This window comes from Balaenoptera musculus, chromosome 7 (genome assembly GCF_009873245.2).
Source record: "Balaenoptera musculus isolate JJ_BM4_2016_0621 chromosome 7, mBalMus1.pri.v3, whole genome shotgun sequence".
NCBI lineage: Eukaryota > Metazoa > Chordata > Mammalia > Artiodactyla > Balaenopteridae > Balaenoptera > Balaenoptera musculus.
In genome coordinates, this window is record NC_045791.1 from 9,359,900 (window position 1) to 9,379,723 (window position 19,824).

Below are 19,824 nucleotides of genomic sequence, written 5' to 3' on the forward strand. Positions count from 1 at the left end.
GGGGGGAGGGCTATGAAAAGAAAAGAAAATGACACATAGTTGGAAAATACTTAGCTATGAAGTGGACTTTAGCTATTGCACGACAGCACGTGGTGTTCTACCAAAGGCGGTCTGACCAGATGATTTTCAAGACAAGACTAAACGTGGAACCACAAGGTAACTAGAAAAACTGATAAATGGACCTTTCCAACTCCCAGTCCAGGTCACGTCCCCTTGGTCCCACTTCACATTGTGCCCACAGCACCCCTGTCATCTCTTGTTTGCGTAAAGTCTTAGGGACAGTCCAGCCAGGACACGACTCCTCTAAACAATAAAAATTCTAATAAGTATCAATATATCAAAAATATATGTGTACAGCTTCTCCAAAGGCACGCCTTATCTCATTTCTTATTCACAACAGCTGGTAGGCCGTGTGGATGTCATCACCCATATTGGGGAAAAATGTGGAACGATGAGCACAAAGTCACACAGCCAGTAAGTGGCAAACTCAAGACCGGATGTATATCTTCTTCTACTCTAAACATCCTTCTACAAGACTAGATGTTAGAAGGAAGTTGTGTGTGTGTGTGTGTGTGTGTGTGTATGTGTGTTGGGCATTTTTGTAAATTAATACATGATAATCCGTCAATGACTGACAGCTGAAACAGGGTTTCTCAAACTTCGGCTATCTTGACATTCTGGGCTGATAGGTATCTGTTGTAGGGTGCATTCCTGTCCATTACTGGATGTTTCCTAACATCCCTGGATTCTACCAACTAGATGCTAGTAGCAAGCCCCCAGTTGTGACAACACGTCTCCAGACATTGCCAAACGTCCCCTGGGGCAAAATCATTTCCAATTGAGAACAACTGATTTAATACCAGGTTTAATTTGTTTTAAAAGAGAAGCCCAAGCTAAATGAATAGGCACTGAACACGTATGTGTGCACATGTACATGCAAATATGGACAAAGAAACCTCCCAATGTCTTTAGGCTTCTTCCAGGAATCATATCTTCCCAGCACAAGAAGCAAGGTGCCATCTTGGCTTTCATTTCTAATGTGGGATGAGATTTGGGTAGTGTGTAAAATGAGACTTTCACTGGCTATCAAGCAAGGTATTTTTATTTTCCCATACACCAAATGACATCATTTCCCCAATAAAGACTCACAACACTTAGCTACAGGAACCCAATAAGTCAAATTGAATTTTGCAACAAAAATGGATATTTATCCAGAAAACAGAAATCTTTACCCCAGACAACGTATCAACAAGGGTGAGACCATCAGTTGAGTTATACATTCTCCCCTTGGATTGATTTTTTTCACTTGCTCAGATGTTTCTCGGACTAACTTTACTAATGAATTTTCACAGTGGTTTAGTCCCTTGACTACGAAGCCACAGTCTGTCCTTAATTATAATATTCTTTCCTAAGTCCAGGTCTTTTATCAGACCATTAACAGCTAGAAAAGATTTGCTGACATGACATCTAAACTAATCTGTCTTGTTTATAAGTGAGAAAACCAAGAATGCAATGTGTGTGGACACTGGTAGAGAAAAGCGTATGTACATACCGTGCATATATAACAGCACACAGCACCCATCACAACTGTACTTTTATTTAAATGTCTTACCAGTTCTTTTTAAGCCAGAACATATATATAGCGATATATATTGCTACTTAATACCCCAAAACAGTGATGAAAGGACAACAGGGAGTATCTCTATTGTAGACTCACAATTTTAGAAAGAATTTCAAATTGGTTTGATATATTAAAATATGCCTGGATATGCGTGAGACGCTGACTTTTGTTAAGAAAGATGTGAGCAACATACAAATACACACACACACACACAGACATATATATCATGTCTCCAAAACACATGACACATCATAAGGTTCTTTTCAAAACAAAAAATCAATAGCTCAAAACCAAAGGAAACACTTTGTAATTTTATGTCTCTTCCTGTATTCTGCACTGAATTAGATCACTGTTGAAGGAGCTCTGTGTTTCTCAGGTAACAGTAGCGTGTCCTAAATAAATCCCAAGGCCAAGTTGCTCATTAATCCCATGTGTACTTATTACCCATATGCCCACGTATCATTATCTCCTGATTATGTTACTGAAATGTCAAGATGAATATGTTTGAAGTTTTGTATTCTGTCCATTAGGTAAAAGAATCATGTGAAAGAACTATAAAAAAAACCAAACTCACCATAAATCAGAATGCAAAGGATGCTTACTGAACATCACCCTGAAACAGAGTCTCCACAGTGGGACACGTCTGCACGCCTCCCAACAGCATTTATTCATTCTTGTGGCAAAACACATTTGAGTGCAGAAAATAGATATTAATTTCCATCCAAATGCCCATTTCAATTCATTATCTAGAGAGATAAATATTCACAAAGGTGACACCCAAGTCAGTACTGACCTTGGGGGATAATAAATTTTGACATTTTCCAGAACAAGCAGTTTACGTAGAGTGTATACACATGTAAAATTCTACCTGGCATATTAACCATGAAAGAAAACTAATAACATCTCAAATTTATTATATATATGTGTGTGTGTGTGTGTGTGTACATGTATATATGTGTGTATATATAGTATTATAAATTACGTATTATTTTCAATTCTATTAAGAATGCAGAGCAGGGAATTCCCTGGCGGTCCAGTGGTTAGCACTTGGCACTTTCACGGCCGTTGGCCCGGGTTCAATCCCTGGTTGGGGAATTACAATCCTGTAAGCTGCGTGGCACAGCCCGAAAAATAAATAAGTACATTAATTAATTAAATTAAATAAAGCAATAGGTCCAATTAAAAAAAAAGAATGCAAAGCAGGAGTATTTGGAGTTCACTCATATGTGAGTACAGTGTAGATGTCAATGCAACGTGATTTTCTTTTTTTTTTTTAAACATCTTTATTGGAGTATAATTGCTTCACAATGCTGTATTAATTTCTGTTGCACAACAAAGTGAATCAGCCATATGCATACATATATCCCCATTCTCCTCCCTCTTGCGTCTCCCTCCCACTCTCCCTATCCCACCCCTCTAGGTCGTCACAAAGCACTGAGCTGATCTCCCTGTGCTACGCGGCTGCTTCCCACTAGCTATCTATTTTACATTTGGTAGTGTATATATGCCGATGCTTCTCTCACTTCACCCCAGCTTCCCCCTCCCCGCTCCGTGTCCTCAAGTCCATTCTCTATGTCTGTGTCTTTATTCCTGCCCTGCCACTAGGTTCATCAGTACCATTTTTTTTAGATTCCATATATATGCGTTAGCATACGGCATTTGTTTTTCTGACTTACTTCACTCTGTATGACAGACTCTAGGTCCATCACCTCACTACAAATAACTCAATTTCATTTCTTTTTATGGCTGAGTAATATTCCATTGTATATATGTGCCACACCTTCTTTATCTATTCATCTGTCGATGGACATTTAGGTTGCTTCCATGTCCTAGCCATTATAAATAGTGCTGCAATGAACATTGTACATGTCTAGTTTTGAGTTATGGTTTTCTCAGGGTATATGCCCAGTAGTGGGATTGCTGGGTCATATGGTAGTTCTATTTTTAGTTTTTTAAGGAACCTCCATACTGTTCTCCATAGTGGCTGTATCAATTTATATTCCCACCAATAATGCAGGAGGGTTCCCTTTTCACCACACCTTCTCCAGCATTTATTGTTTCTTGATTTTTTGATAATGACCATTCTGACCGGTATGAGGTGATACCTCGTTGTAGTTTTTATTTGCATTTCTCTAATGATTAGTGATGTTGAGCATCTTTTCATGTGCCTCTTGGCCATCTGTATGTCTTCTTTGGTGAAATGTCTATTTAGATCTTCCGCCTGAACGGTACACTAAGCAAACATGCAAGCATATGCTGACAATTAACACTCCAACCAGAACCAGAAACCAAGATTGAATCCAGATAGGCCACAACTTAATTTCACGTGTGCACTTTCACCAGGTCTAGTCACATTCATTAACATTAGGGAGCACTGAGAGGGGCTCACGAAAGTTAGGAGATATAGGCCTGAGTATATGGAGGGAGCATTCGACTGTATGCTAGCTCTTTGCCCCTGTACTGTCCCTAAACCAGGCATGCTGTCTGTACTTGGCTTTCACTTAACCTGTCTATAATTCAGTTTATCAAGTAGTTATTTTGCCATTCACTGTATGGCCAACATGAAATCCCCTTCTTTTGAAAAGGTCAAAGGGGCACATGTAACTTTTTTGAATTATAGTTTTCTCCAGACATATGCCCAGGAGTGGGATTGCTTGATCATATGGTAGCTCTATTTTTTAGTTTTTTGAGGGACCTCCATACTGTTTTCCATAGTGGCTGCACCAACTTACATTCCCACCAACAATTTTGGAGGGTTCCCTTTCCTCCACACCCTCTCCAGCATTTGTTATTTGTGGACTTTTTTATGATGGCCATTCTGACAGACATAGAGAACAGACTTATTGTTGCCAGGGGGGAGGGGGGTGGGAAAGGGATGGATTGGGAGTTTGGGATTAGCAGATGCAAACTATTGTATAGAGAATAGATAAACAACAAGGTCCTACTGTACAGCACCGGGAACTATATTCAGTATCCTGTGATGAACAAGAATGAACTGTATATCTGAATCCCTTTGCTGTACAGGAGAATCTAATACAGCATTGTAAATCAACTGTATTCAATAAAAAATAAAATAAGTAAAAAAAGGTCAAAAGGGAATATCTGGGATGCAGGCGGATAATTCAAGGACCTTCACAAGATAATCTTTTTTTAACCCAAGAATGGCTATTGACATTAAGAAGATCAAAATGAGGAAGCATTTGTTTGACAAGCTACTATCTTTTCAAATCTCTAAATGCCAATAAGATACCCTTGCCCTGAGACTTATATAAAATAGCAACAAGAAAAAAAACAGACTTTCAAAGGGTTAATAATGGGTACCTGGACAGAGGTAATATTTAAAATATTTAATAACCTCAACATCAGGTCATCAACTGATGCAAACAGACCAGATGCAGGTGGCAAGCACCCTGGGTGGCCTTGCTGCTTCACACCAGCCAAGTGTTGGTCACCACTGAGGCCACCACCCCCACTTTTCCTAAAACCTTCAAATGCCTAATCACCTTTGCATGAAATTATAAACTTGGAGAGTCCTACAATTACAGGTAAGGCAGAAGGCTTTGTGTGGTACTTCCATGAGGAATCAGAGAGAGGAGAGTCAGTTGAGTGATAGGATTCTGCATCTCCTCTCCCCATCTCCCCCAAAGCCGCCATATGTGTAATTTATTTTACATAGAAATTCTGCATAAGACTTCATTTTGGAAACCAAAACATTCTCCTCCTAAAATAAGTTTAAATATTTAAGGTCTTATTTCTTGGAGCACTCGTTCTTTCTGAGAGCTAGAACACAGCACTGATTCTTTTCCTCAGTCAGTGTGAATGACTTTGGGATCCGCCACGTCCTTTCCTGATGGCAGCTATGGATGGAGGAACAGAGGCAAAGCTGTGAGTGTGCTGACCATTGAACAAGTCACTCAGCCTCTTCAAACCTAAGCAAGAAGGTCCACTGAGACACGTAAATAGCTGAAAAAGAGGACCAAGGCAACACAGAGACCTCACAACTCAGCCAAACAATAGCCCCAGTGGAAGGGACAAAGGCAGGGGAGCTGGAGAATAAAGCACAGAATTCCTGGGTCTGGCTTTCCGTGCAGCTGGCGACGAAAGAAAGTTGGACGCAGTGGGGGGTGGCCCTTCTCTGCCAAGCAGACTCTCTGAGGCCTGCAGAGCACATGCTCATTATGGGACCTCGTCTGTGGTGCAGAATAACGGTATTCAGCATGTGCTTGTTCAAAACCCTCCCTCCCATCTATCCCCACTGGGTGAAAGGAGGTTAGGGGCTGGATATGGGGTGAACTCTGCAGCCCGAAGACAGAAAACAGATCTGAATGCAAGCCAGTCCTTGTCTTATTAGAACATATTATCGAAGTATCACACAGAGGGGTTTTCTTATTAGCACCAACTTAAAAAAAAACACACACACAATAAAACAGAACATCCATCTAACAAAATCTAGGAAGGGTACAGTATGATGGAGTGATGCAAATACTGTACTTAGAGAGGAAGGTCTCTAGGGAGCATGAAACAGGAACAGACACACTAACAGCGGGCACTAACCGTGGAATCCACAAGGCCACTAGTGATGGGCACAGAGCCTTAACGGTAAAGGCTTTAGCGAGTAAGACAACCAAGTTTTACAAACAGCCAGACTTACAGGAACGGTTTGCCACAGGGATTTCGAGTTATGGGGGAAGTGCCGCCTGCAAGGTTAGAATAAGATGACCTGCACATGGGGGAGGAATCTGTGGGTCTAGACTGATAAGGCATTTCTCACCCTGGGTCAGAGAGAAAGTCTGCAACGTTGATCATCTCAAGTTCAAGAATAGCTCAGCCTTAGCTTTGGGTTCAAGGGAATGGCAGATAGAGTGTAACAGAGGATGGACTCTGGAATCAGGGAAATGTGCATTATAATCCTAGGGTCACCACCTGCAAGCTATTTGATCCTGGGTAAATCACCTGATGGTCCAAGCTGGCACATGCTCACCCTAGAATGGGGAAGAGGATAATTATCACATCAAACTGTGGGGAGGAACAGAATGAGCCCATCAGGTACCACCCCTAGCATGAGGTGTATGTGTGGAAGCCCTTCCAGGGAAGAAACACATCACTTAACTTTATCTCTCATCTCCAATGTCTGACATTCCAATCTGCTGGTTTCATTTCTTGTGACTCTGTCGAACGGTTCCTGATTGTTGTAGAAGGAGAGGCATTGATCTCTCTTTTAATATCCTGGCGAGCTCAGCCCGCCTCCAATCAGAAAACAATCTGCCCTCGTTGACCCCAATCCTGTAACCTGGCAGAGCTCATTTACTCAAAGGTAAGCTCCGTGCATGGGGCAGCACATCGCCAGGTGACTGCCACGGAGTGTGGCGCAGACTTGGAGTGGGGCTGAGCAGACTTCTTACCCACAGCCCCTCCCAAAAGCCCCATTTCACCAAGTAGACTTGTGGGTTTCCTTTCCTCCTGTGAATTGAAAAGCTCTTCTCACCTCCCATTATCGATTAAGCATAATCTGCAGCCCACAGACCAGGCACAGTTGATGGGAAAGGAAGCTACCTGTCCCAGAATGAGAGAAGAGACAGGGAAGTTGTTCTCGTTCATATAGGAATCCTAGAAGGTGTAAATAGGGGGAAAGAGCCAAAAAGCTTAGGCCTGTGCCCCTGGGTGTATGTGGCCCTTTACATGGGTTAAGTGAATCAATTTTGCTCATCAATTTTTAATCAAAGATTGTGGGAAAATATTTTCCTCATAATACACACAGGGATGTAATATGGAGCAGAATGCAAATTTCTCCGAGTGTTTAAGACAAAATTCAAGAAATTACATGCTTCAGCAGCCACGTGAAGCTGAGCTCTCGGACTCCCCTGGGTTCCTTGCACTCTTTTTTCCGTCCAGCAGCACTTCAATGGCAAAGTTTAAAAAGCATTAGCCTCGGCCATAAAACAATAAAAAAAAAAGTCATTTACTAAATGTTAATTGAAACAGGCAGAGTGAAGGAAGGGGGATAGAAAAGAGAGAGAGAGGTGTGGAAGAGAGACAGGGAGGGGACAGGAGGAGAAGAACATGGGGAAGGGAAGGAGGTGGGAAGAAGGAAGAAAAGGAAGGAGCATCAAAAAGAAGGCAAATTGGAGGGAAGGAGAAGAAACATTTAAGATAAGGAAGCAAGAGGAAAGACTCAGGAGGAGGAAAGAGGTGCTTAATACCATGAGCAAGTCTAGAGTGGAGGACCCCAGTGCCATGGCTTTGATTTGAAGAGATACTACTATCCTTTGTTGTTGTTGTTTCTGGACTATGTGAACAGCAATCCAAATCTCCCCCTCATCAACTGATTTTCAATGAACAGTAGGCTTTCATGAATGTACAGAGAAATAAGTGCATAGTAGGCACATCATAAGTATTTTTTGAATGAACGAATGAAAGAAAGATGCATTTGAAGGTGGATTAGCATTTATAATTCATCGAGCATTGTAGCAGTACCTGATTTTAACCCAACATTTACAAGAACAAGAGAACACTTGTACTATGTATCCACCAAAAGCAGACTTCAGCAGTACCCAGAAGGAAAGCACAGCTCTCCGAACCTTCAGATTTAACTTCCATCTGCCCGAGTCTCCTGAAAATGGAGAGCTTAGGATACTGGGAACACTACATATACTTCTGCTCAGGTTCACTGATTTTTTTCTCAAGGTCTGTTCAAGGATGCTCCTCCCTGAGGCTGATATCTTCTGCCAGGGTTTTCTGGAGGGGATATGCTCCTTATTTTTCTACAGGAAGCTCTTTTCTCCACTCCCCTTGTGAGGTTCACTGGCCAAAGCCCAGAGGCAGGGATCATACCTGATCACACCTTGACAGAGCTCAGGAATTAAGTGAGGAACCCAGACAGTCACGTGTCTCTGTAAGGTAGAGAGCGATTCTGCCCAGAATCCCTCTGACATCGGAGTTAAAATGAGAACGTTTCCATCTGCCTCGGCAATCACTCAGCCCTGTGATGAAGGGAGAGTGAGCCCCTCCATCTTTGCTTAAGAATGGAAATGTCGTTGTCTCTGCCTTGATTGCTATTGTAACTGATTTTGAGAGAATCCATGTTGAGGTTCATTGTTAATTATAACAAGTCTAATTATTGAATTCCCACGTCATGTGTGATTTATACTGAGTTACTCATGTTATACTTACACTGATTCTATAAGGCTCATGTTAGTATCCATAGGAAATACTCACTGAGTGAGAGTCACATCAACCCAGAATTGTGTGACCTATGCCCTTTCTACTGTCCTCTGTCACCTCCCCATTGCCCACCTGTTGTATAATACGTTCACCCTTGTAATACAGAGGGTCAGTCTGGGCAAAACCAGGAAGTTGGTGACACTTTGCTTGGACATTATAAACATTCCTCTACTTTGCCTTTCCCCAACTCAGAACATTCTCTTCCCCTCCTTCAAACACCCAGCTCTATCTCTTCTAGAAACGTTTCTTTTGGAAAAGGTCTGTTTCTCTCAGTCCAGCAGAGTTCAGTACAGATTTAAATTCCTATATTTTCTTTCCCAGTGAGGCTCTGTGTCTTAGGGCCTCTCTGTATGAATTGAAGGGCTTTTTCTCACATCTACAGATTCAGGGACTAATGGAGTTAACAGAAGAGTTGTTTGGGGACAGATGGGGTGAGGGCGTTGGAATCCAGTGGGCTTTCCCAAGTGCAATGGGTGGCAGATCTCTGTCAGGACTGCCCTTAGAATAGGTCTTGATGGAGGTTTCACATTTGGTGACTGTGCCCACACGCAAGGCAGCACCAGCATCCAACAGACGTTTTTCTCCCCTCTTTTCCCACCTTAACATAATCAGGCAAAAGCCAATGGTAATACCCAAAATACATGGCCACATGACAGAGAGTGGAGTGGGGAAGAGAGGAAGGAAAACCAAGAGGAAGGGAGGAAGGGAGGAGGTGAGGGGGAAAGGAAGGAAGAATGGGAGGGAGGGGAGGAGGGGGGGAAGGGAACTGAACATATATATTCAGCAAACAGTAGCCTAGACTCACACCTACAAGCATCTGTCTGTTAGGCAAATCTCTTTAGACTGCTATTTGCCTTGGACTGTCTTCAGAAGGATAGATCTGCTTCCAAAGGTGGAGAGTTAAAAATAATATACACCACGAGCTGTGTTTTGGCATTTTCCTTCACTTTCCATCTTCAACATTGCTGTTGTCGTCCTTTAAAACTCAATCAATTCAGCTGATCCAAGGAACAGATGGCATTAATCAATCCCCCAAGAATATGCACAAAAGCAATTAGAAATGTAGAGACATGGAATTTATGCCAGCAAATCAATTACCAATGATGGGAAATCAACATGGCTTACCCAACTTCCCCTGTTTGTTTTTCCACGGAGCGACCTCTGATAGTAGTAATGATCCGTAGTTTACCCCCCTGCCAGAGGGGAGGGATGAGAATGGGACGCTGAGATTTAATTGCATCATCCTTAATGACTAGTTCTCACTCTGCTGACAAAAACCAGCATAATTTACAGACTACAAGATGCATCAGCATGATGGATACAGACAGCATGGGCTATATGGTGTCATGCAAATATGAAATATACTGCACTGAGAATATGGTCGTTTGGCATTCCCTGAGAAGAACTTCATTTCAGAAAACAGAGCACCTTTTCTAGCATCTATAGCTCTCATTTGTCAGAAACAATGGGAGAAGCTACAGAATACATTTTAACCACAAATCTGTGCCTTCTGTGAGTTTACTAGCTCATAGATTCCTAGGGTTTGAATTGACTTGGCTCATGATTTTCTTTCTGATTCTTTATGGCCTTTGCAGATTCTGAAACTTTCTTCCTTAGGCCTTTATTAATTATCACCTGAGTTAATGTAATAAGCTCTTCACTGGCTTTCTTACTACTAGCCTTCGCCCATTTTAATCTATCCTTCACACGGCGATTTTTTAAAAAACAAAAATCTGATTAGTATTATCTAATTACATGTACAAAATCCTTTGATGACTCTCCGTAGTTATAACAGTAAAAATCAAAGACTCCCATGTTTACCTAGTTGTCTAGTTTCTTATTCTACCTCTATGCCCACGAGCCACTCTTACAAGTACAGTCACTACAACACAGAAAGCCTGTAAAATAACCTCCCCTCCTTTCCCCAGATGGGAAGTTTGACTTTAAGTCTCTGTTTCCCTCAGAGAGCCTGCCTTGATGCCCCAGCCAGCTTGAGATGCTCACCTGTGCCTTACATTACACTCTGCGTTTACCTTCATTATAGCATTTATCACTTTGATGTGATTAAAGATTTATTTTTCTGGCTGCTCATGTTCAAAGTTCCTTGGGGTCATGGACTCTATCTTCTTATGCATCTTTATTTCTCCAGCTTCACAGAAAAACTTGACTTTAAGAAAGAGAACCTTTCATTGGGATTCATTTCTTCAACAAGTTTTTCAAATGAGTAACACACACATATGCTTAACACTTAAATCTTCTCCCAACCACAGCTTAAGAAGATGACATCAGAGAATCAGGATTATGTTATCAGGCGGTGTTGTAGGTTTGCAATTAAATAAGATCTTTCCCGTAATTTATGACTAAAGCCCCATTAAATAAACGTTTCCTCTTTATACTGAACCCTGGGCTATGAAGAAGGACTTTTATAGCAATATATATCTGTGTATTTTCAGACTATATAAGAAACGCTCATTAAAATTGCAAAAGCAAGTTAATAAAGTTAGCTCAAAATTGGTACTGAGGTCAAATGAATGGAGAGACTTTCTCTTTTAGGAACAAGTAGCCATTTGACACAGAAATAAGATCATGCCAGCAAACTCATGGAAATGTGCAGCCCTGTGTAAAGGCAGGGGCCCATTTATCAGCTCCATATCCAGTCAAATTATCTAAACTTCTGCTCTTTCACTTAAAAGCTACACATGCTAACATCTTCTTAACATTTTCAAAACTAGAATAGGTAATACTCGTCACTTGAAGAAAAAGAAAAACCCATAAAACAAATACATTTTAAAAGATTCTAGCAGCTGGACCATAGAAGGATCTTAGTTTAGAAAAATTTTAGCTGGAACCCATTCATTTATTCTCTCATCCATGCATTTGCCCAGTATTTTAGATACTGACTATAGACATTCAAATAAAATATGATAATCAGGGAAATGTGCATCTAGTTGGGGAGACAAGCACTCTAAGAAGTGTTATGGAAATATAGTAGTAATATAAAGAGACATTTGACCCAGCCTGGGGAAAGTGTGTGTGTTGGGGGAGAAGGGGATGGAGAAAGTGACAGAAAATAAAAATGTGAAAGGGCATTCTAGATCAAGTAGACAGCATATGCAAATAAATGCAAGGAGATGTGAGAAAACATGGCTCGTTTTGGACGGCGGAGTTCCATAAACTGGAAATAAGGCAATGTGGGAGGAGTGACTGGATGAAATTTAGAGTATTAGGCAGAGTCCATTCAGGACCAGCCTTCGGATGAGAAAGGAAGCTCATACCTGCTATTTATTGATAATTAATATGTTTGGTCTGGCATCTATAGACTTACAAGACATGACGCCAACAGAGGTACCTTTTATGGCATTGTTGTGTGTGTGTGTGGTCACAAATCTTCAGCAAGCTTATGCCCTTTCCTTATCAAGTTTTAAACTGAAACTTGTAGAAGAAAAATCATCTGGTGCTCCTCCAGATATGAGGCTTCCTATCTTTGACCATTGTGATGTTCGGCATCTTGCATGAAATCTAGATTCCAACTGTGTGGTTGTTTTTTGAAGGTATAACTCAGGAGTTGGTTCTTGTGGAAGCGGCTGCCTCCATGTCCTTTGCTATGGACAGACTGCAGATGCTGACCACAGATCCCAAGGCAACGTTCTACAGATGCTCACACATAGACCCCATCAGAATGCATGGGAATTAATTTCATATCTTGCAAAGAGTCTGATCTTTGGAAATAGATAGATATAAGTCCAGGTCCTAAAATTTTTTTCATTGCTTAGCTTTATGATCCTGGGAAATTTATTAACTTCTATTAACCTTAAATTTAGTCATCTGTAAACCCGATTTAATAAAGTCTACCTGGCTGTGCTGCCTTGTCAAATTATGCGAACACGGCACATGGCGTGAGAGATACAAAGTGCATAGCAGTTACTAGGAATTAAACCCCTATTAAGTTGTTATTCTAAATATAATTGCTTAACAATTTTGAGCACAATTATCCCAGAAGTATCCAAATGAAATGACCAGTAGGCAATATCAACTGTTAAAGACAAAAATGTATTGGGACAAATAAGACCTTAATAATCATTTGATCCAACTTCTTAATGCACCAACATCATTAGGATAAGTCAATAACCTTTATAAGGACATCTGCCAGAGAGTGTCAGCATTTTGATGAATGAAGACAGTTTCCCCTATGAATTAAAAAAATGTCATTAGGCTCCAAATGAGTCCACTGAAGCTTCAAAATAAAGCCTTATTGAGTTAATGACTTTTGTATTCTGGCCTTTCAGGTAACTAGAGCATCTCCTCACTGTCCTAAATGACAAGGATAATTAGCTTTGTATATATAGGTCATATTTCAGCAGAGTTCTGGCATATAAGATAAAGGGCTTTGGTTCACCAACTAAAGGCTTTAGGAACATTGCGAACGATACCACATTATTTTGTTTTGTAACAAATGGACACTGAAAAGTAAGGCAATCTAGTAAAGAGAAACTGGGTCCCACTAAAGAAAGAAAAGGCAAGAGGGGCAGGGAAAAAAGAAAACTGCAACTTAGAAGACACTCATTCATTAGAATGAGAATAAGAGGCGGGGGTGAGTAAGGTGATTCTTATAGAACCTAACTTTCTTATAAGTCTATACCCTTGTGTGAAAACTGCTAGTCTAGTTGTTCATATTCTTCGGTTGTGGAAATATGAATCTGGTTTGGAGACGGGGACTATACGGAGAGAAAGGCAAGAGAGTTCATATGGATGGTGAAAGACGAGCCCATTCAACCATGGGAAAATCTTCAGGACTCTTCCAAACCAGCATTATAATGCTTCTTTCACTTTGGATGACCACAAATGCCACAAAAAAGTATACCGCAAACACCTTCCTGCTGAAAATAATCTGATGTTTGTTTATTTATAGTATTACGTATTGATTGTGCTTGTGTGTGAGCTTCAGCTAACTCATGGTGCAGTGCATCTCTTTATTTGAAGATCTTTAGGAATATGATTGACATTTCCCTATATTTTCCATAAAGTTCTGCCTGTGATGAAAGGGGTAAAGAGTTTTTTTATTTCTCTCTCAAGGCTGTTATCTGTGTGAACCTAATATGTAGCAACAAAGAGATAAGATGCTTGGAGATCATCCAAAGTGACTGATTGGTCAGAATGAAGGCTCTTTATAATCATGTAACATCCAATTATTGTCAAATAAAGTGAACAGCGACCCTATTAAGTGTCTCCTGCATTCCTCTTATCTTCTGAATGCAAGTTCTCCCACTATAATAGTCTTTCAAGGTACCTACTACTCGAAGAATCTCCTCTGTAAAATTTGAGCTGCTGTTCTCTTTGGAAGTAGATACATATCTCAATTGCTATTTTATACCTGAGCTGTGAGCACAGAAACGATGCATCACCTGATGGGCATTTGACATCTTAGCTGTGGCATAACTAGGGCTAGAACTCCTAGCATTTCAAACTCCTGGTTTCACTTTAACCAACTATCAAGTCACATTGTTTCTTCTTGTGTCAAAGGAGCTGATACTATATGTAAAATGGTTTTTCATTTAACATTGGCCTATCATATCATTTGAAATTAACTAATTCCCTCAGGGTAAACCCAAAGGAAGTGTTATAGCTATTTAATATCCTGAAAATCCGAAATTGGGGAATTTCCAGAGTTTTTATTACTGGTGGGTAATTATGTTCTCTGCACAGATTCATATTATCTATACTGTAGCTGGCCTTCTAACCTAACTTTATTTAATTTTGCTTAATTAGAAATTTATAAAATCTATAATTGGGTAAGCATTCTTTTTTCCCTTACAGCTAAATTCCCAAGTTTTGCTCAGATTATGAGAAAATTAAACACACACACACACACACACACACAAACACACACACATCCTACAGACACACAGCAATAACAACAGCAAAAATTATTATTAGAAGAATGGAAACAATTAAAAGTTGTTTTTACTTGAGCGAAGTTCACAAGTATACCACGGAGCATCTTGGATAAATAATCCATTTCCAAGACGACTGTCATGAATGACTTGAAGTATTATTTCAAAATATAGAAATAATAATCTTGGGAAAAAATCTTCCAAATTATCTATAAGCTTCCACAAATTGACTATTTGAAAGGAGATTTCTTTTCCTCATTAGATGCATCTAAATGTTAATGGGTTGTACATAACTAGTAAGTCAAAGTGGACAATAAAAGTCTAGAAGAATTGTAGAATGTTAATTTTTTTTTTCCTTCGAGGTTCTGCATCACAGGTTTCGAAGACCACCAGGATTGAATTCAGAAGTAATTTTCTGCTGCTATTCTATTGTTCACTGAATTAATATATTTTGTTTGGCAAAATAAAAACATTTAACATTATACTTTAGGAACATTGACCCCAAAATATTTAGCAAGCAGCGTGCATTCAACTGAAATGCTGATTGGAAACAGGTAAATTAAATTGTCCCTGATGAAATACTAAAGATCATTATCACAAAGTTTTATTTTAAATGCTCAGAATTAGCTTTATTGCTGCATCAGTAATGGTAAGCATGAGCCTTAAACTCATACCATTTAGGTTTTACGAGCATTATTATAACATTAACCATAATTCAATTAATTTACAGAAAAAGACATTCCATAATTTTTTTCCTTGCTCTTAAGAAAAGGTGCTACATAAGGAAGCCCAAACCATATTCCTATAGAGTATGTTCTACTTATTTCACCCTTATTCCTCATCCCTCCTTCGTGAATCTTCAAAATAGTCACTATTTTCAGGTAGGTAAATGTGCTAAAGGAAAAACACGGCTATTTCGTTGCCACACCTTTGCATCATTAGGACAATACTGACCTCTAGTGTTTTAGGAAGTAGAGAAACTAACTCGGTACTGTGCCTAACTTCCTCTTACTGAACCACTTAGATGTTTTTCTAAAGCACCATGGGAACAATTCTACTTAAAAAAAGAAAAAAGGAGGAGGAGGAGCAGGGGGGTGTGGGGAGAGGAGGAAGAGGAGAGAAACATCAGATTCTACCCTGTCTCTACCTGTTCTCTGAAATAATTTCTGAACTAAGGCCCTTTGGCCCCTCCTTTTAAAAGAGGTTGACCTCTTCAGCACTCCTTTAGAAGAAAAACTTTAATAAACTCTTTATAACTCATTTCCACTAACTATCGATTTTGGATCCCCAAAACTTCCAATCACAGATAGAAACACTGGCTCAGCTTTGGACCATTCTCAGTAAATGACATTTGTCTAAATGTCTTCCCTTGAGGTATAACCCTGGGCTGAGTATCTCTTTCTTAAGGTCCTCTTGGACCTTAAGACCTTAAGAGGGTGAGAAGTGAGGTAGAGAAACTTGTAAGTAGGAAGTGGTCTTCCTACCCTTCTCTAACAGTGATGGTTCAGAGTCCAAAAAAAAAAAAAGTATCAAAACTGTTCCAATACGGTTAGATATTTCTGAGGTTCACGGTGGGGTTCGCACATAAGGGAGCACGCCCAGAAACTTGAGGAACCTTGATAAACCATCTTTGGAAACAACACAGACGGCTTAATTGCATTCTTTCTCATTTAGGAGTTTCCAGAGCTGGAAAAACTTCCTTTTCTCTTCCTAGAGAGGCAGCTGAGCAATTGAGCTTGAACCTCTGATGGCTCCAGAGATTTATTCAAGTTTGACAAACTAGGTTCTTTAAATACACGGTGCAGGTGGCACATCCCCAGGTGTCCAGCCTTCCTGCCTATTAAATTAAATGCCCTGCGCTCGCCGAGGTTAGAGCTTGGACGACAGCGTGTACACTTAGTGCATGCTCATTATGCGTTCTTTGGCACAAAGATTTTGGGGGTGGAGTGCGCATCAAAGCTCTTCCTCCTATACCAGGGTCAGCCATTGATCTTGTGGTTTGACTACATCGGGCCATGACTCTTAGGCCAAAACTCCCAACCCTGTTAAACCGATGACCATTGGTTGCAAGATACCCCAACTGGGGCCTTCTGCCTAGGAGAGAGCTGAAAGCCATGGACTGTGAGGCACTGGGCATACTACAAACCCGAGCGAGGCAGCCGCATTCAGAAATGAGCCGCTGTCACCGAGTGCGGTGGCTGGGAGCATCTCTGTCTCTGGAAGCTCAGCCCCCAGTGCATCCAGTCTGAACCGGGGGCCCTGCTCGGGAAAAGCCCCTGCTGAGACCAGGCAGGCAGAGAACGCGGAGCTGACGGGAGGCTGAGGGTAGAGAACCTTCCCTTCTCCCCCGAACTTTGCGATTCGGGGAGAAGGGCAGGAAATCCAACGGGGCCGGTTCCTTCGAGCTCTGCTAACTTTTGGGATGGTTAGAGTGATAGAAACACACCAATCAGCATTTTTTCCCCCCTTTTCCTCTGCTCAGAGCAGACACAATTGAACACGCTTGGACAGTTGAGTGTCTTTCCAAACGCCAGCGTTTCCCACCTCGCCTGCCCGTCCCCAGCTCCTGGTACTCACAGTTTGCCGCTGTTAATCCTAAATGCCACAAGCCGGAGAAGAACAAAGTGAAAACGCTGGTCAGCCGTAGTCCAGAATCCATTTCCCCCGAGTAAGAGGTCCCTCCCAATCGAATCTCAAATTCACAGGCGCCAGCCGCGGCTGCTTCTTTCTTTCTCCGTCTCTCTCTTTCTCCTCTGCTCCGCCTGACCCCCTCCCACCCCCCCTTGGAGAGGCACTCGCGGCTTCACTCCATCCCGTGCCCAAACGCTCTACGGAAACCGTGGCGGGGGCTTCTCCGGAGCTGCGGAGGGAGGTACTGTCCCCGCAACGGCCGCCGGCAGCCCTCGCCTTCCTCGCTCGCCTCTTCCTCCTCGCCCCGCTCCTTAAAGGTGCAAACCCCGACCCGACGCAACGGCAGGCTCCGGGCTCGCTCGACCGCCGACTGCACCTCGTCGGCAGCTAGAGCTGGAATCAGCACCCGGGCGGCGGACAGCTCCTTATAGGCGAGCGTGGCGCGCGGCGCCGCCCCCGGCCAGGCCCGCCCCTCGCTCTCCGGTAGGAGCGGCCCGGGCGGGTCTCCGCCCCGCTCGGGCGCCTTCCACCCTGGCCGCCCGGCGCTGCGGTGCGCGCCGGCTACCTGGAGGGGACCGGGGAGGGAGCGCACATTTCCATCTCTGCCTCCGTCTCTTTGGCTTCCCCTCCCTCTCCGCCCCCCAACGTGGGGGGGGGAGGGGAGGGGTGCATAAAGGCATCGAAATTTAAACCAGGTTTTCGAAGAACGATGCTAAAGGGTTACTAAAAGGAGTTGGAACACAGAACGCATTAGCAAGAGGGAATTTCCCATGGAAAGCTTGGCAACGAGATGCTTTTTTTTTTTTTTTTGAGAGGAGAGGAAAGACTTGAATTATTGAATTACGCGATTGAACTTCCCCCGTGTTTGTTCTCTAGGATGGAAGGCTGGCGGGTATTCGTTAATATTGGGATTTCTGATCTAGCGGTTTAACGTGGTCCCGCCCCCGCCCCCAGCTCCCACCTCCTGTGGCTCGTCCTTTCACGGCGGACCACGTCTGCGTCTCCCTCCTCGCTGCTGGCCTGTAGCTTTGGGCAAGTACTGCAAGGTGTTTGGTGCTTTCAGTTCCGGAGCCCGGGAGGTTCCTGGCGTCTGAGAGAGAGACGGGGAGACAAATTGGGTATGGTAATGATGAGAGTCAGGGTGGTCCTGGCTGGCTCATAGCATTCGAGATCTGAAAGCTCCTCTGGAGCGGTTTAAATTAAAATGCGGGAAAGGAGTAGTTTTGGTTTCTTCCTAGAAGCTCCCTATTAGAAACCCTGGTTTTGTCTTTGGCTTCTAGTTTGCATCTGGGGACTCTCCTGCTTTACCATAAAGCAACTTATTTTGTTTTTATTGAAGGTGTCAGAAAGCTGTCAAACCTTAACAAAATGAGGGGCCATAATGATTTCTATGTGAAGCTTACAATCAAGTTAGGGATGGAGTCACTTCGGAGGAAGCTGATGTCTCCCTTTCCCTCCCACCCCATTTCCCTCAGCAGCAACAAATATGCAGACTTATTTTACACGGTAGATTCCTGACAACCCTTGGTGCTCAGCTGCACAGCTACAGCAGGTTGAGCTGGGATTCAAGCAGCTTCCGCGTGAATCCTGAAGTTAACCTTGTGGTTTTGGTTAGAGCTGGACTCACATCATTGGAATATTAATCGATGGTTGAATGAGAATTGGGTTAGTGACACCCTTATTTTATTAGAGGAAATAGAATTCTGAGGTCCTCTCACTCGTAAGTAAAATATCCTCTTGTCTCTAAGCTTCTAACTGAAAATAATCGTGTTAGTTACTAGATTCTTGGACAACCAGAATACTTCTCCAGCGCAGGCTGTAGCTGTGGGAGAAAAGCAGCAGCCAGGAGATGGTGAATCACAAAATATCAAAGCGGAGGTGAGCCAAGAAGCTGCCCTGTTGGCAGGGACCTGAGTGAGGAGGGGGGGCTGCAGTCCCAAGTCCAGTGGCTTGGGCTTGCCTTCTCCTACTGAGGGTCCTGAGGGGCTGCCTCCCCACCCCTGGCTTTTGAGGATCCCAGGTTTAAAGACACCTATCTGGCTAGCTTAATCATACTTGAGAGTCTAGAAAAGCTAGGAACCATTATCCAGATTTGTATGTTCTTTAACATTTAAACGGCTTTAAAATAAATAAAATATTAAAACTATAATTTAAGTCCCTTTTGCATTCTTGCCTGATCCCATTGGTGTCCCACCATACCTAGAAGTAAACACTTCTTTTCCGTTCCTGTTCATTATGTTTTTATACTTTTACCAAAAATATATACATCCCTAAACAATTTATAGTATTGTTTTGATTGTCTTTAACCAATATATAAATGTCATCATATCAATACTTTTTCATTTTGCACCTTGCAATTTACTCAACATTTTATATATATACATACATATATGTATATATATATATACACACGTATGTATTTAATTTATGCACTTGGATACAGGTAGTCATAATTACTTC

At 42.0% G+C, this 19,824-nt stretch overlaps 1 protein-coding gene across 1 annotated transcript in view; it reads right to left on the reverse strand.

Moving 5' to 3' along the window:
* The window catches only part of CNTNAP5 (contactin associated protein family member 5), an 829,028-nt gene extending 811,581 nt beyond the window's left edge, over nt 1–17,447 (reverse strand). Inside the window, exon 1 of the mRNA XM_036857137.1 lies at nt 17,311–17,447. Coding sequence (XP_036713032.1) covers nt 17,311–17,392 — 82 coding nt within the window. The 5' untranslated portion in view covers nt 17,393–17,447. The remainder of the gene's footprint in view (nt 1–17,310) is intronic.
* Nucleotides 17,448–19,824: the final 2,377 nt, after the last annotated feature.